The sequence below is a fragment of the Melanostigma gelatinosum genome (assembly GCF_949748355.1).
Source record: "Melanostigma gelatinosum genome assembly, chromosome: 10".
NCBI classification, from domain to species: domain Eukaryota; kingdom Metazoa; phylum Chordata; class Actinopteri; order Perciformes; family Zoarcidae; genus Melanostigma; species Melanostigma gelatinosum.
Window position 1 is genome coordinate 15,211,182 of NC_136643.1, and position 25,752 is coordinate 15,236,933.

The 25,752-nt window shown below is 41.9% G+C and overlaps 1 protein-coding gene across 8 annotated transcripts in view; it reads left to right on the forward strand.

The window, feature by feature from the left end:
- The window catches only part of LOC306783189 (dedicator of cytokinesis protein 9), a 69,565-nt gene that overhangs the window by 13,026 nt on the left and 30,787 nt on the right, over positions 1-25,752 (forward strand). For 5 of the 8 annotated variants that reach the window (XM_079276734.1, XM_079276738.1, XM_079276740.1 and 2 more), the window contains exons 2-4: positions 18,156-18,272; positions 23,079-23,168; positions 25,243-25,325. In XM_079276734.1, the coding sequence (XP_079132860.1) occupies positions 18,156-18,272; positions 23,079-23,168; positions 25,243-25,325 (290 nt within the window). Of the gene's footprint in view, positions 1-15,058; positions 15,304-18,155; positions 18,273-23,078; positions 23,169-25,242; positions 25,326-25,752 lie in introns of those variants that run through there. The other 3 variants (XM_079276736.1, XM_079276737.1, XM_079276741.1) reach the window with 1 other exon arrangement.

Here is a 25,752-nt window from a genome sequence, read left to right on the forward strand (position 1 = left end):
TCGTAAAATGCTTCACTTATAAATGAGTTACTCGATTCCCACTTTTACACCTAAATGATGTCAAATTGATGACGTTAACCTCAGTAATAGAAGCAAATGTTTCATTACCACACAGACTGATCCATGAAAGCTATAACTGTGTGGTTTAGTTCCGGCCTCTAAAACCATGTTGGGCCTCTTCTTGACGAGTGTAGCTGTTTTGCCACACGTCGGGGGCCAGTAAGGGCTTGTTTCAGGATCTCACAGCTGGCAGCTTCCGCGCTGCATGTCAGAGCCTGAACATGATGACAGCACTCCCTCCAGTACCTCCTTCACACCTGGTGGCTGGCCACTGACCCTGTGAAGGTTGTTTGGATCAAATCACACACTGCTATAAGTGATGACAGCTTGGTAACGTGCAAAACCTGGATGTTTTGGTTTCCTGCCTTCTTCTGAATGGGCATCAACAGAAACTAGTTGCAAGTTCAGTCATCACTCTGTGTGTCAGTGTTATCACTCAGCCCATGTAAGCTTTAGGAGGAAGCCGTTCAACCTCTGTTTATGATTTGAATGAGTTTTTAGGGCTGTGACAATACTGTTAGCCGTCTGCTTGTAACTCTCTCTTCCCCGTTGAGTCCGGTCTATATTCCCTTCTCTTTCTGCTTCCTGTATAGCTTGTTGAGTGTGGGGAATGACACGTACGTGACAAACAATGGCTGCATTGTACCAATAGACAATCTGAGTGCAGGGAGGAAATGTTCATCTGTTTCGTCACACAGTGGTCACTGAATAAAGGACCATCACTACAATCTACAGGGAGTTTTGTGACTTTGCATAAATAAGCCATGAAGCTTTTTTGTTTTGTTTTTTGCTGTCATTGAATGATATATATTTCTTCATGATGATAATAGAATAAATATTGTAGTAGATGCTTTTCAGTGTAGTATCATCCTGTGCCTGTAGGTGGCAGTGACGGCATTCATACATTGTTCATTCATACATTGTACTATTGCGTAGATCGAGCCTCTCGATATGCTCTGTGTGTGTGTGTGTGAGTCTTAATGTGGATACACACGTGGCTGAACAGCATATGAAGCTGCAATGCGATTGAATTGTTGCAATGATTGTTTTTATCTTCAATGCTCCCCCTGTGGCTGTTTTATTGCGTGCTGTGCAGCAAGTTATCATCCGCTTTCCTAAGAAAACCAAACGACTGCATTTTGTTTCAGTTTAGTGATGCCCTGACAGCATGAATAAGCAATTTTTTAATGAGATTACTCTGTGTTGTGTAGAGTGAAGCCAAAACAAAGTTGGCAGGGGTAAGAGGGTGACTGCGGGCCTCAGGGCGTGGCTCTGCTTCAGTCCTTCTCTGCTGGTGCTGCAGCAGAGGCTGTGGAAAGGCACTGCTTCATTATTAACATCTATCAATGATAAACTGAACCCACCGCAGCAACCTCACTGCAGATCACGCAGATAGGGTAGTGTGTGTGTGTGTGTGTGTTCATACTGTGGCCTGTGTCCTATACTTATTCTGTGCCTGGTGACCCCGCTACAAAGAACAGGAAGCGGTACCCCTCAGGAGAATGGGTCATTCTCTTCTCCTGGGATAAATAAACCATCCCAAAATACCAAGTAAAAGGAAGAGGATGTGGCCCTCGTGTATTTGGTTTGTACCATTTTAAGAGGGACAGGATAACCTGGTGTCGACTCCAGGTCAAAGAGAGGCTTAAGTTTAATCCTGGACAAGATTCGTCGCATGAAACGAGTCCTATTCAGTGCACTACGTTGTCCGTTGTTATGTGGGAAGTATTTTGGGCTTGTAATGTAAACATCTGCATCTAAAATGTGAAACATTCGGCTTATTGAAATCCCAGGCCTATCTTTAGCACACCCACGTCTGTAACTGTACCCACATCACTTTTCTCTCAAACAAACTCTTGCGAAACCAATTTCGCAAGACTTTTATTCTAAGCGGCCGACTTGACATTCTCAAAAACCTCTGGAGGGTTAATGGCGCTCCGTAGCTTTGTGCTCCTTCAATACAGTTTTTACTTCTTCCATTTGTGTTGTTTAACTTTGGAGGAGGTCAGCATTACTCTGACAAAATATCCTCAAAAAATGTCCTGTGTTTAGGAGTTTTGATTGGGTTTGAAGGACAGTGGGCAGAGAGAGGCGGCTTTTGTTATGGCAGCGTTTATACACACACACACACACACACACACACACACACACACACACACACACACACACACACACACACACACACACACGCATCAGCAGGAAACAGCCACATCCTTTTTTGCGTCCCCGGAGACTTCCAGCTGGGAGCCATGCCTGTTTTATCTGCCCTGCAGTGCTGGATATGTGTGTGATGTCACTGTGGTGCACCACATTGTGGCCTCTCTCTGGACAAACAAACACACACACACACACGCACATACACACACCCTGCAGAGCCCCACAGCAGACCCTGGGCATGGAAACCAGGGCCAGCTGCTGACTTGACCTTCCTCCTAGAGAGGCTCCTCAGATGAGATGCCAACTCTCCTCTTAAACTCCCCTCTCCTCCTCTGAGCCACGCAGGGACATCTCTGTCTTTGTTGTGTGTAGGATCGTCCTCTCCTTGGTGTGAAAGGGGAAACTCAAGCTGACCCTTTTCTGTCCACATGTGCTGGCTTTGATGTTGTTAATTTGGCTCCACCCACCACTTGCTGCGAACAGCTTGAAATTGCTGTATTAGTAGGAGTGGTGTTATTGGGGGGTCACTATGGTCCACTGATGAGGTCCATATGCAGAGGATTGTGGCCAGTGACTCTCGGTGAAGAAGAGCAACAGTTGAGGTTTCTGAGGATGTCAGATTTGTATTGACCGAGAAATCAAACCATGTGATCTAACATCACTGCCGTTCTACACATACGGTACATCAGTCAGAACACTTTAAAAACTACATTTTAGTGGAATAGAGAGCAGAACCTGAATATTTGTATATACTGTGTATACAAATAGCTTTTGACTTAAAGAGAAGCTTTTTTATAACCAATGATTTGGATCATGCAGGTTGAGCACTGCGATCAATAAAGTCCACCCTGATAAGAGATATCCACACAGGTTACTTTATTTGAGATTTCGGTCTAAAGGATCTTGATCAGGGCAGGTGCTCTGTGAAGTGTGCAGATGTCTGTTTTGTGATAAATGATTTGAAAATGTAAATAATATTGGAAATACATAACATACGATATGTACGATTACATTTCATTTATTGTTCGCAAATGCACTTTGGCATGTGGTGAAAATTACAGGTGCAATTATAAAAAAAGTGTGTTAATTAATCAGTGGATGGAAAGAAAATGAATCTGCAACTATTTTGATGATGAGGCTTTGGTTTTTGGACAGTTGATAAAACAAAACCTGACTCGGCAGATTATTTGATCATGAAAATAATTGTTTTTCGCAGCTCTATGAAAAATAATGTCATGAATAATGTTGTGTTTTGCAGAAAAACATTAAAATATGTATGATTATTTATAAGTTATAAAAGAAAATCATGGAAATCATATAGCCATATGATTTGAAAGGTGGTTTTTAAATTCTCATACATTCACAAAAAAGACTGATAACACTTTTGAAATGGTTTAAAAACTACATAACAAACTCTAAAACACAATCTTTAATCATACATTGAGGAAGCTGTTTTAAGTTGCACATTACGTCTCTGGTGAGTGTTTTTAATTTGATGCTGTAAACACAACAGCACAATTGTCAGTTATACTGTTAAATAGACACGTGTTAAGTGTAAAGTATACTCAACACTGCGTCGGGAAGTGTAGCCCACTGCAGAGAGGGAAGCCTTGCTGTAATGACAGCATGCCGCTCCACACACCCGGCAGAGCTTCAGACCGGCTCTTATCTCCTCTGCAGCTGCTGCAGAGCTGAGCAGCAGCTTCCACACCCCACAGAGGATGGTCACACTTGAACATCCACAGATAGACCCACTCTGTGCCACAGCACGCTTTAACCCCCCCCCCCCCCCCCCCCTACTATTCTCACTGTGGCCTTGCCTGGACCTCCAACTCAAGATTTAGTATGGCTGACAGTCCAACCGTGTACTGCTGGAGGCGACTGTACCACTTAATTTGTCTGCTACAGACATGCACAGTGTAGATGTCCTCAAGCTGTGCAAGGGAACTGGAATGTGTGCCATGTCAGGCAGTAATGTGACATCGATCATACCGCTGCAGTGTGTGTGTGTGTGTTACTGTCAACGAGAGGTGTGGAACTGTTTCTAAGGTAAAGGATGTTTTTACTTTCCTAGCAGCATTCTGCTTGTTTCAGACAGTGTTTCTTGTGACAGGGGGCTGTAGAAAAAACAGCGCTACACCTCATGGGCATTCTTCGAACAAGTGCATTTGATTTAAAGCCCAAAGTCTTGAATCACAAATTTCCGTTGGAGGACTTCATTTCTTCATTAGGATACATTTTGCTCAGCGTGTTTGTGTCGTCATATTTGTAAGAATTGCCCCTTGACCCCCTGTTCTGGCCTGGACTATTTTTCCTCCATTGTATCTGTAATAAACGCTTAATATTACCCCCCTTTAATCCATGTTCCCAGGTGTGTCTTAGTGTTTAAGTGCATATCATATAAAAGCCTCCCAGTGTTTATATCTCTACTGTCTTTGTCAAATAGGGCTAAATACTTAAAACGATGATGCAACGAGTGCTGCAAACTTTACTTTAATTACCATTAAGGTGCAACACCCTTGCAGCAGTATTGTCTTAGCCTCTTTGCATTGTTGCAGACATGTCCTTACATGGACAACAAATACCTGTGTCCAGAGAGCAAACGATTTATGATCACCAGCTGTTGGACTTCAAACAATGTCTGCTTTAGTCGACGTGCATCAATGTCCACTTTTTAAGTCGGTACCCTCTTAGTAATAAGTGGCAGCAATAATTAAAAACCAGTTGCTCCAAAAGTAATAATTCATTATGAGAATACAAATACATTTTTGTTTTGGAGACGGACTTTATGAATTTCTATATTTTTGTAAAAGAGTTGTATGAATAGTGTTGCTACTATGTCATCACTTCTGTCAATATTATGCAAACTAAGTGCAATGTCCACATTTGGGCTCACAGCTTTGTGAGTGTAATCAGCACTCTGTCCATAAAAGGCAGAGTTCAAGTTAAAGAAAATCTGTATTGATTCTTTCCTGCACAGCCTCAGAAAGGGGATTCATGGAAGCTTTGCCAGTTTTACACCAGATTGCTTCTTGTTATTTTACATAGTAAGCCTAAAATCTCTCTTTGCAGTGGCAGGGGGATGGAGACCCGATCCGAGGTGTGAGAAAAGGGATAAACCAAAGAGGAGATGTATTTCCCAATAGAGCAATAGGCATAATCAACGTCTTGTCCCTCCCTCCCCCAGCATCTCTCTCTCTCTCTCTCTCTCACTCACTCACTCACTCACTCACTCACTGAGTCCCCTCATCTACTCAGCTGCTTTCCTCCAGCTCCTATGACCGTACTCTCAAATGTAGTTCAGTGTGTCAAGCACCACTGAAATATTAACAGAGCAGCAGGCAGGAATGCCTGCAAGCATTTATTGCTCAGTGCACCATCATGACGTAAGGGATCACCTCACTTTCTCCATGTGTGTGTATGTGTTTGTATATGGGTGTGCCTGTGTCAGCCCCTTTAATGCAACTTATTATAAGGTGACAGTTTCTCTCATGGTTGATCACTAAAAAGAAGGTTCCAGATAGACGCTAGCATGTTTTTGTTACTATGCTACCACTGCTTACTAAGTAATGGGGGTTTGCACAGCTGCTGCCGGTGGGACTTACTGTATTCCAGTAGCTACAGCATGTGCACGCCACTGTGACAAGCAGGAGATCTTTTTGACAATTCCCACTACGGTCATAAGGGGTATTTGAGTGTGCGACTTGCAGCTGCAGGAAGGGAAAAGGCAGTGATAAATAAACCAAGATGAACTGTTTCCTTGTCTTCTCCCCCTTTTCCTCACAATCAGAGGGTGAACCATGGGCAACCACAGCAGGTAGAAAGGTGTTCAAATGTATTTGGACACAGTTGTAACCCACAGCTGGATCTATATTTTGGGTTTTATAATAAGGATTATGTTAAACTGAAAGTGTGCCGCAGAAAGATAGAGACAGGAAAGTGATTTTTCCAGCCGCTTTACAACATTGCATCTTTTTACGACATATTTCCCGCTTTGCCACATTTTGTCTTCCTCAATGAAGTCCTGAGACATTTCAATCAAAAGACACATGGATGAATCATTCCCTGGCATTTAAAAAGCTTGTGTATGTTAAAAATGTTGTTGTTCCACTCCCAATATATCCGTGTACTTGGCAGAAAGGCCAGCTTGTGATCAAGCAGCAGCTAATCTCTTATGAAAAAAACCCTCCCTATTTGATGTCTCGGCCTAAAAGGTTTAAATCCTCTCATGTCCTTGATATGTTTTGTAAACTGGTTTCTTTGAGACATGAGTCAGGTCACAGTAAATGTGTCTTTTTTTATTCATACATTTTAACAAGTATTTAATGGACAAATTAACAGATTTTGCTTTCATGAAGTATTTTTTGTATTGTAACCTATGCTGCTTTCTACTCCTTTCCACTGTGATTCATCCATCAGTGGCTCTGGTTTCTCAGCTGAACTAAATAAGCATTCAGCCATATTGCTGTTTGCCTGACCATGGAATCAGACTCTCCCTCTGGACACAAGACCGCATTTATTGTAACCCATTTATTCCACAATTATTCATCTGGCTCCCAAAAGGAGTCTCATTTTTCTTGAGTACAAAATGAAAGGAATTCATTCATTTCATGTGTAGTCAAATCTACATTATGCAAATGAGGAAATGAAAAGAATGAAGATAGGAAAGCATTAACAAACGCACATAGTGGCTCAAGAGGAGAGTGAGCAAGTGACTTGGTGATTGAGACAGATGCACGTGCGAGCTTGCGTTGCACCGAAGCTCAGCATTGGTTGAAGCTGCAGCAGAGCTCACACAGCATCCTTCATCGCCCCCCCATCCCTCGCTCGCTGCTCTACCTCACTCACTTACTCACTGGATCTCGTCTGCTGACTGAGGTATTTCTACGAGCACAGACCGGGGCAGCTAGGAATTACAGTGAGACTCTGTGTGCATAAATTCTTCCTCTAGCCCTCCTCCTTGGCTCTCCTCTCTGGATCCTTTTCGCCTGGACACCAGCGCTCTCTCCTCTGGCCAGGAGCTGTGGATTTGCGGGTCAGAGTTGGATATCATGGACCAGGGAGGAGCAAGGGACAATCGAGGAAACTGGGTCACTGGCAGACTCTCCTAACTGATGCCTGTTTGGACCTGGAGGAATGGGGTGCACCACCAGCACGGTTGTGATTGATGGGCTGCGTACCGTCTTAGAGAGGAACTGTAGTGGCTACATCTGTAAGGGAGCAGCTGAGCCCATTGGGCCATCTGAGGCTGAGCGGGCGCTGAGCAGGAGAGAGTCGCGTGCATTGCCAACACCGAGAGTACTTAAGGTGTGTGTACGTGTGTGTGTGTGTGTGCAGAAATATTATGTTTAGTATTGTGCTGTTCATTACAGTCAAATGGACAAAAATGATATATTAGATCTGAAATGATACATCATTTTCATTATCAATTTTCATCGTTTTGTCTATGAAATACCAGAAAATGCCTATAACGAGTCCCCAGAGCCAGAGTTAACGTCTTTAAGATCATTGTTTTGTCCGAGCATCAGTCCAACAACCGAACATGTTCAGTGTTCTTTAATACAAATCAGAGAACAGCATAAACACTCATATTTTGAAAAGCAGGACAGCAGTGAATATTTAGCACTCTGCTTTGATAAATTATTGATTATTAAAACAATCGACGATCAAAATTGTACAACAGCCGCCGCCACTAAATTTGCTGTACATTTCCTTTCAAACTAGTTTTTCTCCTCAGTCAGCGGTCTCATAATGTTGCTGTATCATAAAACTAGTGATGAGACCGCAGCAAATAATCTGAAATGAGAAGCTGGATTTTTGTTTGATAAATCCAAATTCTTGATTAATTTTCTGATAATCGACTCGTGTATTGTTTCATCACCAGTATATACTGTTCAGCTGAGCATATACAGCCACATGCTGTGTATGAATGTTTTTAAATGAATATGATAAATGATTCAGACGTTAATGATATTAGTTCATGTACAGTCAGGGCAGGTTTGAAAAGTGCGACCATTTTCCCATATTAACACAGAACTACACTTTCTGGTGTTAAATGTTGCTGGCACCGCATTAATGCCTTTCATATTTGACAGATGCAGCTACGGCAATAATACTACCGGTAATCATCATCATCCTCATTCATGCCATTGTGAATTTGTAGTATTTGAGTGTTAACCGTATAAAATGTAGGGCAGTGGGAGGGCCGGACCTCTCACGAAGCGCTGCTGCAACGGTTGAAGCCTCTGTGGGCCGGGATGTGGGTGAGGGGGGGGGGACAGTGAGCTCTGTGTCTGCTGGAAATCAATCGCCGCTTTTCATCTGTGAACCGGGGGGCTTCTTGGCACGACTTCTGCTGCTCCGTACCAGCTTGTCTTCCCCTTATTGTTTGTGTTTACTTACTGTGTGTGTGTGTGTGTGCCTGCGTGGGTGCGTGCGTGTGAGGTCTCCTTTCCGTCGCTGGTTGATCAGCGGAGGGACAGTGGCCCCGGCTGAAAGCAGGGAATTAGGTCAAGGGCATGGTTGCTTCTCTTGGATCAGGGATGGTCTCATCATCCAGGCGGGGTCAATTAATCCTCTGTCAGCATTTAGCAGTCTTACAAATCAATAGCTAAATGTGTGCGGAGGACGTGGCTTGCCTGACACATTTTTGTCAGAGTTCAACTCTACGACAGTAAAAGGTAAAAAGCTAAATACATCAATGAATAATACTTACTTAATCCTTCTCCTCATCCTCCAATCAGTTGATACGACGAACAAACTCTTACATAGGTTACTATGCTTGTAGTTAAACTGTTTTACTTTTTGATATTGTCAGTTTACATTGTTGACTCATCTGATACTTTACTGTTGTTTGTTTCGTGGCGCCACTGTAGGATACAAGGCTCCACGTCTTGTCCTGTAGACTCTGACTTCAACGTTCTACAAGAATATCCCAAACTGAGCAGACCACACGCAGACCTTTCTGTTTGGCCGTTGTTCCTGTTCACGATTTGCACTTTTTTGAATCCATTAGGCCTGGTTATAAAAAGACATACACCATTATGTTTGCCCTTTTAATTATTTCTGACTGCAGCAGGTCATTATTTCTGGGAATTTAAAACCGAGATGATGGGGTTAGAGGCCAGGCACACACACACACACACACACACACACACACTCTCTCACAGACAAAGCCGTCTATGGGAGGCTGATCTGTACTCTCTAGGCGTGGAGTAATTAAACAACCTGTTTTAGCTTTTGCACTGCGCTGTTATTTCACGAGATGATTGCAACAGCTCTGCCGATTCCTTCCTCATGGAAACTCTCATCTCATGAGTCTCCTCAGGAAGTGACCTACCTTCAACAATAAAAGTCACTGATTTGAGATAATGCATCAGTGTGTATGCTATTGTAATTCAATCGTGTCATGTTTCTCTCTCGTTCTCCAGAAAACTATCAGGAACACCTTTTGAGCGTTCATGTACGGTCATTCTTTGCTTTTTACAAAGGTACTGCTTCGAACCTGTGATGGGTTTTCCTTTCAATGAACCATGCCTAATGAGTCAATTGTGCTATTTCTTATACGTTCCTTGTTTTGGGGAGTTGATGAAATACTTAACCAGCTCTGCATGTCATCAGCCGCAAACTTTTTCCAGATTAAAGCCATTTCATAGATTGAATTACTTGACTAATGCTCTCCTTTCCTCTTCGGCGATGATGCGTCACACTCTTGGTTTGAGCATGTGTGTTTAATATGACATTGTGAAATCTTTGTAATTCCCAGCCTGGTCCCACAATATGGGGGATAAAAAGGGTACTTATTCATGAACAAACAGATATACTGATCAAATCTACATTCGACAGGGAAACACATCTGTATTTCTACATGTTTTACTTTTTACATTTCTTAATTTTTATATTTCTGTGTCTGTATGCTAATGAGGTCGGCGTCTTTTTTTTCAGAGCCCTCCAACGTTTTCGTGCGGCTTTTCTGCCGTAGCAAAACACTGTATGGACACACTCCTTAAGTCACTTGTAGTCCTCCATATAATATGTTCCTGTATAGTACAATACAGAACAGTCCGTATCAATACATAAATATTTACTCTGCTCCGCTGATGTTTTCTCTCTGCTATCACTCTGAAGATGTAACATTTGACGGATAACCAGCATTACATGCACGCTGTGATCACACCCCTGAGGACACTGACAATCAACAAGATCAGCCTCCCTACAGCGTCCATTTCTCAGCTTCATGGATTTACAGTAAAACAATAGCGCACTGACGGGGTTGTTTTTCTTGGTGATTGCTTCCTACTTTTGAGACGTTTCAGCCACCCTGGCGTTGCTCTGAGGAAGGCTTCTGACGTCACACCGTTGATGTGTTTGTGTTTGCGTGTGTTGCTGTGATGCTGACTGATATACGGGACCATTATCTCCAGCACTCACACACTTGAAAGACTTCCTGGCAACAGCAGTTTGATTTTCCCACAGATTCAACGGCAGCATTATTCATATTCAATACCGTTCGTTACATTTAAGGCCTGCACCGATCAATATAGCTGTCCTAAGTTATCGCCTGTCGGCCTGTGCTAGCTTTTAAGTATCGTAACAAAGATACATATAGATTGTATTACTGTGTGTACTGCTGTTCAGCTACTCAAGACTTTGTCTCATGATTACATCCTGTTATTTTTGCCATTGTATCCTACGTCCGACTACGGTAACGCTATTAGAAGAGACACGGTACGGTGTCATGATTACCTCCGTGTTAAAGTCTCATTCTCGGCTCACAGCTCAGCACTCTCTGGGGCTGCAGGATGGTGGGTCCTGGTGCTGCTGCTGTAGCGGGGCGGCGAGGAGGGGTGGGCCATGTTTTTGTTGCATTCCAGGTTACACCCTGTTTTGCTTTTGACTCATGCTGGGAAGGCCTGGAGATTGCATCAAGCCTATGTTAAGCCATCAAAAAGCCCAGTTGTAGTCATGTCCAGACTGAGAATTGCAACTTGATGGATGTGAAAAGAAAAAAAATAAATGTGTGTAGAAGTTACACAACAATAAAAAAAAACAAAGAGATCTAACAACTGCCCAACTCTGGATATCTATTGACACTTCGGTACTGCAACGTGCTTTATTCAACAGTATGCTTAAAAAGTTACGGCAAATGCTTTCCTATAGTGAGTCTGGTCAGCATTGCATAAGGGATAGAGATGTTAAAGGAGCTATTTTACTCTCTGACGCATGTTGTGCTAACTACATTGTGATTAATAATAATTAACTAAATGTGTAATTTTTCAAAGTATAATTACATCATTTGATTATTGTGCAGGATGATGTGGTATAGTGTATTTCAAATGAATTCCTTTCCAGTTGTGTCATTACATGACTCTGTGTTGACAGATAATTAAAACCAGCAGAAGTCTCAACTGGCTTTCGAGGACAAAACTAGAACCTTTTGATAAATAGCAGCCAAATAGAATGTCCAGGTTGGTTTTCATTCCTGTGTATGTACAACTAATTAATTTACACTGAGCGCAGGGCATATTCAACTGCATTTCAGCAGAATACTTTTCCCAAAACATTCAGTCGATCTGCTTCTGGGAACACTTTTTCAACTCAAGTGTTTGTTCTGCCACTGAAAGGGCTCAGTGGGCCGTCCTGCTCGGACCCAAATGCCAACTTGTCTCAAATACATTTGTATTGGTGTCCAATGGATAAATCTGCATAAGATTCCAAGTTCTGAATTTCATTTAAGCCACATCAGCGCGTAGTTCAGTGTACCAGTGCTGCAGTGCAGAGAGGAAGTCTCTTTTACTGCTGCAGATATGAGACGTCTGGGAGAGGAAACTGGCCTTTGTACAAACTCAGAGATCAAAGTCAAACATCTAGTATGTGTAATGTAGCATTATAGGTTAAAGGAAATGTCCAACGATAAAGTGGCTTCTGTTGTTTTGCAGTTTGGTTGTTCTAAATGCAAAATTACTTCATGGATTCAATTTTGTGTCAGCGAAACAATGTTTAGCCATTACACAAACCAGAGCGAGTGATGCAGTAAACAAGCCTGCGTCTTACAAAGATGTCTGATATAATTGGAGCGAGGATGTTGCAAGAGGAGAGGGAGGAGTACGCTGCACTCTCTGCGGTGAGCATCCAAAGTGGAATCTTGGTTATTAAAAACATCCAATGAAATCAAGAAAAGTTGAAGTAACAAATGTAATCCTGATGCACGTTTCATTATCTTGCCAAATGTGACGTTTTCTGGAAAGCACCAGCTTGTAATGGACGGGATGAACTGAAGCATTTCAGTTCAACAGTGTTGCGTACATTATAATAGCAAATTGACTGATAAACACACAGGTATCTGAGACAGTCAGTGTATGAATCACTTTGCTGCTCTTATAAAGAGGATGACAGTAATATTTAACTCACTCCACCATGGAGGCTGCTTGCACCTGGTGTGAGGATCAGCTTGTATCCCCTTCTCATACACATTCAGATGCGGCAGACAGGATCTTGTTTTAAAGTATGTTTTTTTTTGCGTTCAGTCCTAGCGATACTCTTAATAACTGTTTCAAAGATGTCAGTACTATATGAAGAGAGGGGAAAACAAGCCAAGGGCTCTGGCAGTTGACAACACGTCAGCCGATGGCAGTGCTCTCAACGCCACCACGATAGACGATGCTAGCAACACACTTCAACCCTCAGGAAGCTCAACGCTGCCTTAAGGCAAACCTGGAGCAGATCCTCATCTGCACACAGAGAAACGGGATGAGTGCAGTTAATGTCATTATTCTGATGTTCACTTAAAGTTGACATGCACACCAGGCTGCCCCGTCTTAGTTTCAGTCCAAGTCGACTGTAATTTCTCGATTAGTCTGTTTTTTTTCATGTTTTTTTTCATGCTGAATGACTTATTTCCAAGAAACATACTGACACATCTCTGGCAAACACACTATTTTAAGAGAGGTGGTTATTTGTGGAGAAACTGAGATAAACAGATTTATCAATTAAATCAATGTATCGAATAATCCACAAAATCATGTTGGTCTAAGAATTTCTTTGGTCAAGGACAGCCCTACATATAATGCCAGCACACAGAGAAACATATAAGAGTGTTTGCTTCATGTGGCAGAAGTAGACCACAGAGGGGAGGCACACCTGTCTTTAATCAACCCACTGAATCACAGCCATTGGCTCACGCCAAATGTGAGATCTGACATTGTAGTAATGGGGTTGCTGACATGACTTTTATTTAATACTGTGAAGTTTTGTCAAATATCAACAAGTCGTCTCCACTTGCATCACTTGATCTGCTGTATTGATGTAGAAAATAACTGAGAGAGACGGAGTTATAGGCCACAGAAACGTGAACCCTTAACTGCTGAGCTATGCATGCTGGCCAGGTTTGTAGTGTAGTGTGAGGCTAAAATCAAAAGCTAAGGATTTAAATGTTCCATACAGCCTAGCCTGAGGCTATAATTATAGTTTCATAACTGATTCATCTGCAGATTTTTCCGAGTTACGTTTTGTTCTGTGTATGAAATGTCAAAGAGTGGAATACAATCCAAAACAAAAATATACAGTTTACAATTACATATATCAAAGACAAACAGCAACTCTTTGCATTTGAAAACCTGAAACCCGACAATGGTTGGTGTTTTTCACTATTAACGATTGTTACGGTTTTTCAAATAGCCATTTCAGTAATTCAGTGTTATAGTGTACTGACTTTCGTGGGATCCGTATCGTCATCGTGCAGTGTTTTATTTTGGGTGGCCAGTTATGGCTGCATGCTCAAGGTCCACTGACTTGTTTCACACTGCCATTTGTAAGATTGTATGAAGTGTGTTTTTACGAACCCCTTACAGCCCATTGGTGTCTAGACGGAGGGTTAGCCACTTATGCGTTGTATTCATTCAGCAGTAGTCATTGCAGAAACACCTGATGGATATCTGCACTCAAATAAATGCACCTTTTTAGTCCCATATGTAATTCTCCATTAATTTCCTTGATTGAGATACAAATGTTCTTTGTTATCATGATTTAGACCACAATACCGATCCGTGTGTGGGGCCCATATATGAGCATGTGACTGTGGGAGGGGGAGCAGCTGACCTGGCCCTGCCTCCCCTCGCCTTGAGCTTAGAGATGCAGGCGTGAAAAGATAACATCCTCCCCTGCTGTGGCCCACTGAGGAATCTGTAGGTCGGGCCTACTCCTCGGTAGGTTGACTGCCGCTGCATGGCGTTGGAATGCCCCCTCAAGCAGTTGCATCAACAAGCGTCGAGACAGAAGCCGGGCCTAATCTCAAACTCTGTGATTCAGTCTGTCACAGTTAAATGTGGGTCAAGATTTGCCCATGTCCTGCTACAATCTGATGGGCTCAGTCTGGCAGCGTATCTGTGATGTTTACGCGGAAAATCACTTCTAAATCGTTGCAGCTGATTCCTTTTAGTCGGTGCCCTCATACTGCATGTACTCTGCAGATGCTTGAGTGGTTTCTTTTGAATGCTGCGACAAGCAATGCCCCATTGTTGTCCCATTCTCTCTTGGCTTGTTCCTCTGGTTGAAACTCGAGCCAGCTCTTATTTCAGCTGTCCCACACAAGGCGTGGACAGTCCCTGACCGGACTGTAATACTTGAGGAATGTGTCTCTTTTGTTTGCCTTTGTCAACTCTGTGTCACTGTGCAGGTGGATAGTGTGGGGTCAGATGGCTTTATTGTGTGTGTGTGTGTGTGTGTGTGTGCGGTTGTTTAACTCCCCCAGGCAGCACAGCTGAGTGTAGGAGGGGCCATGTCCTCTGCCTGGGTGTGAGCCACTGCTTTCAGACTGACAGAGCAGTCTGAGAAGGGAGGGTGAGAGCACGGGTCTGTGAGGAGAAATACAAAACTTCACAAACTTTTTTTCCGGCACTAGGATTGTTCTCCGTCTGATATGCTGGCTGCCCGCCGCTCTTTGGGATCTAGCTCGGAGATATCTGGCTGTTGACAATGCAAGGAAGGGTTAGTAAAGCTCCGAAGAAGGAGCTGGTCATTGAGAGTCCGCAGCAGTACAAGAGCTTGGCTGCAGCTGAGGCTGAGGTAGACATGGTGCCACAGGTGGTGGTAAGTCATTCAAGGACTTTTATGTAAAGACATATGAGACTTTTTGGTGTATGTTAAAAAGCCGTTCTGATCTATAATAACATGTTTTACAGTGTGCAGTGCTACTAAGGTTAACCACAGTCATGAAGTCCCGAAGAGCTGTCATGCGAGCATCTGCTCTGCTTTATTTTTGCCATCTTTCATTGTAGACAATGTTGCCAACTCACTTCGAAAATGTGCAACGTCAGCACCGGCATAGCAAACTGGTGAACTTTAACCACCTGGAGTGAAGCGGCGCACGGTTTCCTTGAGTCATAAAGATGACCGTGGCTTGTAAAAACATTTTATTTGGCTCAAAAGGTCAACCCTGACAACAGTGATAATGTCCTGCCCTGCGATGAAGGTGTCCAGTGGCTGGATCTGTACAGAGACGTGTGAAGGAGACAATAAAAGAATGTATCGGGTAGTAGAGAGGCACTACACAGCACCATTGTGCATTGCTGTGAGAGGGTGCAGTGATGGGAGGAGTGGGTGCTGCAGCTAAACAGCTGCTAGATCACTGTAGAGAGGGAGTGGAAGAGATGGCTTCATAACGCTCTGTTTTATGGGCTTTCCAGGGGATGAACGTCTGACTATTTGGTGACTTAATTACACAAACTTGCATGCATTGTTCTGGTCTGATTTTTATTTTTTTATGTATTTAAAATAGTTTATGGTGTATTTTAGAAACACTAGAAATATAAGACATAGACATAAACACAACAAGTGTTTTTAAAAAGTTGTTTCCAAGGACTGACCCGACAATAATACAATAAAAGTTTGGACTTCATCCATTGGATATGGTCAGCAGCACTGTGGGGTGAGGGAATGACAGAGCTCCTGCTGATTTATGTTCCTTTTCTTACTCAGTGCTGAGTGTCCGTTGTAGTTTACCCACACTGGCCACTGACAAAGCAATGTGGAAGCGGCCCAGAGGGGTTTGGAGTGCAGTCAGCAACAACAGAGTGGGGTCAGGAACCCATCACTGGTGAGAAGAGGGTCAAATCTTTTAGCAGCGACTTTAAATATCAGAATCCATTTTTAATTGCAGGAGTTTTCAGCTTCAGCAGGTATTTGGACAGTAAAGTGTTTTCTGGTGAAGTAACAAAGCACTTCGGAAGGTTTGTGAAAATCAGTCTGGTTTGTCTACTTACTGTTAGTGTGCATCTGTGTGTACCTGTTGTTCTTAACGTTTCACTGTCTGGTGCAGGCTGCCTGGTCTGTGCATAGAGAGTTTAAGTCAGTACAAGTGAGATACACACCCACACACACACACACACACACACACACACCGACATCATTAATTCCTTCCTGACTTACCTGTCCTGCCTGCTAGTTAGCATCAAACTCGACTTTTTCTTTTAGAGTTTGTTGAAATGTTTGGGTATTTAATTGTAACTGCATTTGTGTTCAGTCCAGATAAAGCTGCGAATGAATGGTTGACTGATAATGCCACAGCCTCCTTTAGCTGGCAGACATGGTGCACCGTCTCTGGTCTGCTCTCCCCTCCTTGTCCTTGAGACAAGGTCCTGCCCCCGCTGTCCTCAGTGGGAGCTGTGCTCTGTTATTAACAAGGTTGCTAGCAACATGTATTTAAGCAGGTCAATATCCACGACTCTCCCTCTGAGATCATACCAGTGTTATCAGTCCCAGATGTGGAGGCAACATGTGGGCTGTGCTGTCACTCAGCACAGAAATCTGGAGATGTGTCACTGTTCACTTTGCACTCTTTGCTGTTCTCCTGGCTGTACGATGTATCCTCTCGTTCCATCAGCCACAAGTGTTGACAGCTGACTTTCCATCTCATGGCTACTGTATCTTTGCAGTGCACAAGTCCTCTCCAGCCTCTGCCACTTGAGCTTTAACATTATGCAGACACTATGACACGATGCACCATGAATCCATGATCACCTCTTGATAACAGCAACGTCTGCTCTCTTGAGCTACAAAACATATCATTTGCAAACTGATTTCTGATTAGGGATTCTCGTCAAGTACAATGAAATAAAAAAGCGCAGGTTTGTTTGTTTTACGATGTGGACTAAATTGTGTTGCATGAAGTGCCTGTAATTGTAGGTGGAGTGTAATTGTTTCCTTGTTTCCTTGACATAAATGGCATGCATGTCTGCTCTCACGGAGGGATAAGCTCATCAAGACCGTCTTACTGCTGAGGCAGATGCATTTGCCTCTGGGCAGATGGAGCCCCGATTGATTTATCGCAGTGTATTCAACAGATAGCACGTGTTGGTGAAACCCAATGTGACAGCGCCTGTCTCTGCACTACACCATCACTCCTGTGCACAGCTATATGCCTCATTTGCTGGATTTGCCTTGGCTCAAACTAAGAATATCTATCAACTTTTCTGTTTTTTTTTTTGCTCCTTAGTCTGCCAGATCATCTGACTATAATATACAATATGTAAGATGTACAAAGATCAAATAATTTCTGAGTGTGCACTGTTGTTACACATGTAGCGTATTAGATGCTGCGGTCAGATTCAGAAGATGTTGACCGAAGACATCATTTGTACTGCCAATGCTTGAATTCAAATCTTCTTCTTTGCTCTCATTGAATGTGGTTTTCATTTTCCATGAACACACGAGTCTCTTTTACTCGAGTAGAATTTGTAATCTTGAATGGCAAAATCATGTCAAATCATTCCCGCTTGCCCCTGGATCTAATTAATAAAGGTGTGAAATGCACAATCAACAAATACATGTGCCAAGTATATTCCGTCCCGTCTCTTTGTGTGCATGTTAACCGTAGTGTTACCAGGATTCGTGAACTTACATCAAATATCCCGGTCATAGAGCACTCCGTCTGTGTTTTCCAGGTTAAGCCGAAGGTGATTGAGCCGCTGGACTATGAAAATGTGCTGGTGCAGAAGAAGACGCAAATCCTCAGTGATGTCCTCAGAGACATGCTGCAGTTCCCCCTGGAGGACTTTGAGGTGAGTTTCACATCTCTTTCATGCATGCAAGTCACATCCACACCTGAAAAACTGCTGCAAAAGCCTCACTGTATAAATGCCTTGGTTATTGTAGCTGGGATTGTTTTGGTTTGGGGACGATGAGGAGAAGATTTTAACTAGGGAAGCGATGTAAAGTTAGTGGTGGTGTGGAGCTTAAGGAGTGGTAATAACACTGTCATAGTCAGAGCTTTGACTTCCAGTGCGGCTGCTCATGTTACCACTGTGGTTTTCAGTTTGGGTGAAAAGAAATCCACTACATAATAATTAATAGCTGTCCAAAATTCCTTATTTACACACCCACTCGTGTGTTTTCTTTGTTGTATTTGTCTTTTCCTTTGACCCAGGCGTGTCCAGTGCTGTGAGTACAGGGTGGGGTCATTCACAGGGGTTTTGTTTTTGTTTACGTCCTTCCATGCTGTAGCGAGAGAGAGGAGTTAGGGGCCTCTGTTTAATTGGCTCGCTCTGTCTCTAATGTTGTGACAGAGCAAGTGTTATCTCCAGCCACATTGTACAGGACGTACGCTCTCTCACACTTTCCGCGGTGAGGATGGAAAATCTAAAATGGAAATCTGGCCCAGTGCTGGTACTTCAGGAAATGAGACCTGATTGAAGGATGTTCTTACCAACAGCAGCAGTGAGATGTGCAGCATATCCTCAAATCTGACCCTGACGCTCTGTCTCACGGTCCAGTGGAAATTTCACCGTATTTTATTGTTGGAGCTGAATGCCCACTAAAGACAGTAACATTACAGTCATTTAGCAGACGCTTTTATCCAGTACAATTAAGAGGGATGTATTCATGATCTATGTACAGTTACAGATGTTTTATAAAAGCTATATTCCATCATGTGAATTTAAAAAGTATTCTAATTGATGCACATTATATTATATATACACACCTTTTGAAGTTCCTTTCACCTGCTGCTTAACCTGTAAATCTGGGGCAATTCTCCATGTCATAGTCGTATAGATGGAGGAGCTATATATTGATTTTCACTATAAGATACTGAGGACAGTCAGCGAGTTCCAAAAATCTTCTTTTCACTACAGTAAAATCCCCAGATATTGTACAAAAAATGTTGCAATACTTGCATACTTTAGTATGATATGAGTCAGACAGCAAACAGCAACACATTGTATTATTTTCTTAGTTGCTAGATAAAAAAAAAAAGAAGCTTTGTTTATATGAGAGCACTTGAATGCACCAGACTTTTCAAATCAATCTGTCCTCTTAAATTCATTACCATGCAACTAAAAGACATCTTTAACATTCACGATTTTGTAATCTACATTACATGGGACGTTCTTATGTGAGAACAGATTTTTACTTTAAAAGTGATGCTTGTAGAAGTCTAAACTATTATTCTACTATTTTATACTTCACTACTATACTATACTATGCCATGCTATTTTACATTTGATATTCTACTATTATTATATTACTATTATACTGCTGCAGTATATTATACTATATTATATTTATATTATTATTACCAGTATTATTATTACGTTGCACATTATATATTATTGTGACGTACACATTGATGACATTCTAGATTTGCTGACGACCTGCTATTCAGCAAACCATTGTAACATTTCATCATTTCGTCTTTAATTGCTCTTATGTAGTTCATATTTTTACTTATATTCTTATATGTGTTGTGCATAACTCTAATGCAACCTCAATATCCCATGTGGAGATCAATAATTGCTCTTATTTTAAAACCACCGTCTAACCCAGATCACCCTGTGTTGCAGGTTAAATGTGGAAACTTAAATGTATTCTGGGTGAAGAATCCTTCCAGTCACTGTACTGGTGAAGATGTCTGTGTGGAATAGAAAAAACACTGTAAATAGAAAGTGTTTCTCGTGTTTCTCGCTTTTTAAAGCTATTGGTTAGAGTGCACAGAGGCCTGGCAGCTGGGTGCTCGGTGACAGTGGGACAGCCTTGGCTTTGTCTTCTCTTGTGTCATGCTCCTCCAGCCTGCTGCTGTGAACATAACATACCAGCTTTACACACAAACACTACGTTGACAGGGGCTGACAGGTGATTCTAACGAAAGAAAAAAAAAAACACCCACCACAGGCACAGTGATCGAAGCTAACATCTGTTTCGACCGCCCCGGACTCGAGCAAGGTTTTTAATCAGCTTCAGTGTCGAGGCCTTTTCAACTTTTGGTGCTTTTAGTGAAAGGAGGTAAAGCCAGTGTACTCAATATGCATACAAACAGTATAAGTATACAGTGTTAATTGGTGATGAATCCAGTCTAAAACGGGCAGAAGCTCCTCTTTATGTTATTTTTTGTATAAATCCTGTTTTTGTTTGTTTCTCATTCATAGAAACCACGAGCAGGTCTCTCTACCTGATCTTATCCCTCCTGGCACATCAAAGGTCATGTGTTGGTCCTGGCCTTTTGTGAGCCAGTGTTTGTATCATCGCCATCTGGTTTTGATCTGGAAGCTGTTGGCAAAATCCAGTGCAGGTCTCCCTGTGCTCTCTCTGCAAGGTTTCTGGAGAAATTTGTCAAGGATTATGAGGAGGGGGCCCTTCCTTCCCTGAGGTCTGGGCCCATCCCCTCCGTAAAGCCCACAGATCAGGATATTATTATCTTTCTTTTACTTAACAGTTTCCATATCTTTGAAGGATAAAGTTGGCGATGTTCTATATTTTTATTATTCTGAACAAAACTTTTGTTAGCCACACTATCAGCATGGCTATATAGATGGTCCACCTCTTTTAGCGTGGAAGTGTAGCACCCACCCTCCACTTCCCCCTCAGGTAAACACTATTGGCTCTGTCAGCACTGTTGCCATTGTTTGCACTGTTGCTCAGCCGTTGCCATGTTTAGAGCCGTGTGGAGGCAATAAATATGCTCTTAATTTAGAATTTAGTATCTTACAAACTTCACTTTGCTTTTTGACTGAATACTTGCAAAACTAATGACATTCCAGCAGTACTTTATGTTTATTGCTAATTAGCAAATTTTAGCATGCTAACACAATGAAGTCAGATGTTGAACATGTAAAGTATTATACCAACCAAACATCAGCATGTTGGCATTGTCATTGGGAGAATTTAGCATTTAGCTAATGTCAGCATGCTAGGTTGCCTACAGCCTCACTGAGCTGCTGGCATGGATGTAAATGCATAGCCTCGCTAAAAGGGAAAAGGCTAAATCATTTTACAAAACAAATCTGGGCACTGTAGTTTTTATCAAACTCAACTTCAGGGTTTTATTTCACCAGAGAATCTCCTGGTTCTCCCTGGCGACTCGGGGCCCAATTAAATGCTTCCTGTTGCTCACTTCCTGACTCCCTCTTACCTCCTTGCCTGTTTATTTCTGCTGCTTGGATTGTAAAGATTATCATCTGCCCTGCAGGAAACCTGGCGAGCGGAGAGGAAGGGGAGACCTGTGTGGAATTCGTCGTAGTTTACACGACTAACGCTCAGTCAAATACAAGGTCATTCAGGTGGACAGCAACTGAGAAAGATGGCACTTTTGTCATTATAGATTATTCTGTTTAATATTGTTTTTTAATAAATTTATAATTTGATCTATAAATGTCAGAAAACAGCAAAAACCCTAAAAAGTATTTAGTTTATAATGGCATAAAGAGAAAGAAGGAGAGACAAAAACCCTCCTTTGAGAAGCTGAAACAAGAGAATATTTGATATTTTTCCTAAAAAATGATTCCGACGATTTTTACAATCATCAGTTAAGTGATTCATTTTCTGTTGATCCACTATTGAATTGGATACAGTGATATTATGGGATTATAAACACAGTTGACTGATTATCATATGAGACAACATCTGAACTCGTGTTTTTTCTTCATTAGATATCCACACTATGGCTCAAAGTACTTTCATTTGATTAGCTCTGTGGTAAATTGAATCGTAAACTAACATACATGGAACATATTTCTGCTCAAAGCACTTTCCATTTCAATAAAAATGTGTTTGGGGAAAATATAATGAAGGTTGTCTCTGCATCCATCTCATCATCAAGCATTCGACTCGTGCAAAGCCACAATTCACTTATTTACTTTTAACTCAGTCAGCGGAACTGCTTCACTTCATGGTTGTATTCATGTCACTCTTGCTCGAAGGGATTATTTGTGGTCAAATGCACTTTATTTTTTAATTAATCCTCCTGCTAAGACCTGATGGTGATGTTGTTGCACAAAGCAGTATTTTACTCCGGGCATGTTTAAATAGAGCGCCAGCTTTTTACATTGAGCTCAAACTGACTTATTGGTTGGTTGTCTATAACGATGATTAAGAGATGTCAGAGCAGCGAGCATGGCTGTCGACGCGTCTTGTTGAAGTAGGCTTTTAGCTTTCTTGTTCTGCTGTGAAACGGCTGCTTGGCTACGGTGCACAGTAAACCTGTTGGTCATTACTGAAAGGCTTAAACGAGGCATTAGAGGTGCTGAGATGCTGATTACTCAGTGTGCGGCTGTACAACAGTGGCAGAGAGCCAGGCTCAGGGTGTGTCTGTGGTTCCTGGAGCTGAACAGTATGGACAAGCATGCTGCCTCCCTCACATACTGCCCCTCTGAACCCTCAGAAACACATCAGTCCTTACTCAAACGTAGACAAATATTTAAAAGACCACCAGGAGCAGAGGGAGTGTCCAGCTGAGACCACAAACTGTAATACTGGGTGTCCAGCCCGAGCAATGTCTTCCACATTTTGTTTTCACTTTTACAATGTTGTCATGTTTGTTGTGATTTCCTCGCTCTGTTGCTCTTGTTGAATTGAACCATTGCTTTGTTTTGCAGATTTCAACTTTGAGGCGGCAAGGCAGAACTCTCTACCCTACATTGCCTGAAAATGCAGAGAGGGAGGCCCAGAGTCTGTTTGTCCAAGAGGTAAGCTGATTTGAAAGCCCTGAAAACACATTTTATAAATCAACTTCTTAGCTTTAGCGATGGGGTCCTACACACAAACAACATTCTCCTGCCAGTTTGGGTTATTTCACATTTCACATTTCTGTATTTGTGTTTTCGTCTAAAGTGGGGAGAGCTCAGATGGGGGGAAAAATGTGATCTCATGTATTTACATTTCGCTAAATTTTGAATCAAAATCTGGATACCAGACAGATGTCAATCACATATGATCAAACCACACCTGCACAGTCCTGATGAAGCATAGTTGTTGAAATTCTAAGTGTTATACTCTAAACAAATACCACCTAACAATATTTACATAGCTGGGATGTTGCTATCAAACTAAATAACAGCTTTTATTTAACTTTAAAGTTGAAATCTGCAGGTAAATTCAAGACACTGTGTCATTTTTATTATCGTGATAGGAATTTTGTGCAGCTTGGAATTAATACAAATAAAAACACAAAGCATTTTAAGTACTATAACTGATTGCACAAGTATAGACGGTTTCTTTAATTGCAGAAAATGTCCTGTACTGTAAATCGGGTACACGGGGTTAGGAAGTGGATAGGAAAGTACATCCCTTGCACGTAAACCACACAGACAAATTACAGCAGAATATTGACACTAATGTGAGTCATTACCGAATTTGTGGCCTAATAATAGCAGCAAGCTACATCACATCATGAAACCTCCTTCATTTCAGCGACATTAATCTAACTTTGAATAGGAATGGTTGCGTAAATGGTGTTCGGACTCATTATACAGATCATTGCTGGATTGCAGAGAACTGGACTATTTGTACTGTATTTCCTCAGTATTATCTATTTATGCCAGAAGCTGTAGGAACAATGAAGTGCAATTAATTTCTACAATCCGCAAGTTTATCAAACTTCTGGTTATCGTCTGTCAGTGTTGGTTTATAGTGCTGTCTTTATGTGCGGCGTCTTGAGCATATCTGCTGTCAAACGGCAGCAAAAGACCACGACACAGAATAATCATGTTTAGTCATTTAATGGCAGTGGAACTGAAAAACAAAAATATTGTGAATTATTTCCAGTTGTTGCTAGAAAAATGAGAGAGGAAGTGTTTCATCTGCTAACGTTAACAGTGTTTTACCATCCGGCACATGCAGACTTATTTTACTGTCTTTTTTTAAACCAGAGCTGGCTGGCGGTAATTTGCCTTCCAGGTCAAAGTCAGTGTTTTAGGGAGCCTTTTTCTGAAGTCATAAAGATACTAAAAGTCCCAGTCAAGTGTTGTGTGACATCACCAGGGCAGCTGTGGGGATCGGCCCAGCAGGAGCCTCTCTGTTTCCGATCGCTCTCCTGATCAGGTTGCATTTCATCTCCCTGCCGGGGCAATTCTTGTAAACGGCACGTAGTTCTGCAGAATAGATAGCAGTGAGCTGCTCCTATCGCTGACTAACAATGAACAGATGTCTCCTTTCCAAGTGAAGGCAGATAGAGTAACACTCCCTCCCAGTTTGTGTTAAGGAATGGTTAAACTGAGTGTGTACGCTGACCATGCACAGAGGCTTTAATCGTTGTAAACAACCATTTTGATTGTGCTTCTTGTAACTAAAAAGAGCCGTAAGAAAATATGTTGTCAGCCGCTGTATTTTATTCATCAACAATTATACACTTTCTGAAAGTCTTTCATCTTGTGGATAGGTTTAAATGTTTCTGTGTCAGTTTTGGCTGAAGACTACAAGTTTGAAAAAGAAGAAAGAAAATGAACTTACCACTTAAAAACACTTAAACAACGTACTAGTTTATAAAGTTGGCAGAGGAAACGGAACTAAACCGTAGCTTCTGAAATAATCAATGAAGTTACGCTGCCGTTCCTCGTGTGTGAATACACACAGCATATACACAAAGCACCGAATTTCATACATGTTTTAATTCTTCCTAACTCTAGTTATACACTCGTTATTTTGACACATTCTGACACTTTGACACATCCCTAAAGTACCGCTGTACTGTGTGTTTTATAAAGTTGACACACTGTGCAGTCTGTTATCATGGTCTTTAATTTGTTTTCATTGTCTTCTCAGTGCATTAAGACCTACAAATCTGACTGGCATGTCGTCAACTACAAGTACGAGGACTATTCTGCAGACTTTCGACAGCTTCCAAAGTAAGTCTTCAGTTGAAAACTTCAGCGCTACTGTACAATATATACACAGAGGTAATGTGGTAACCTAAAATACACAGTGCACACACAGTCACTCACAATTTGTTGTGTTTTCCGTTCACCGAGACAAACTGTCTCCGTTTTGTTTCCTCCTTTTGACAAAATGCTGTTGTGACTTAATTACAAGGAAACGCAGAGTGTAAATAATTGTTATTTCCCTGCAACAAAAGAGTGTTTCCTTTTTACGGTGCACTGAATAATTCCTGCGTGCGTGCAGTCACTGTGGAAACCACCCTCATTGTCCGGAGATTGTGTCATCAGGTCCGGCCTTTTCCTCAAAGACGATCTATTTTACTACCAACATGTTAGAATATGAGTTGACAATGACCTTATGATCTCAAACGTTCTGTCTTTCAGTCTGGGGAAGTTA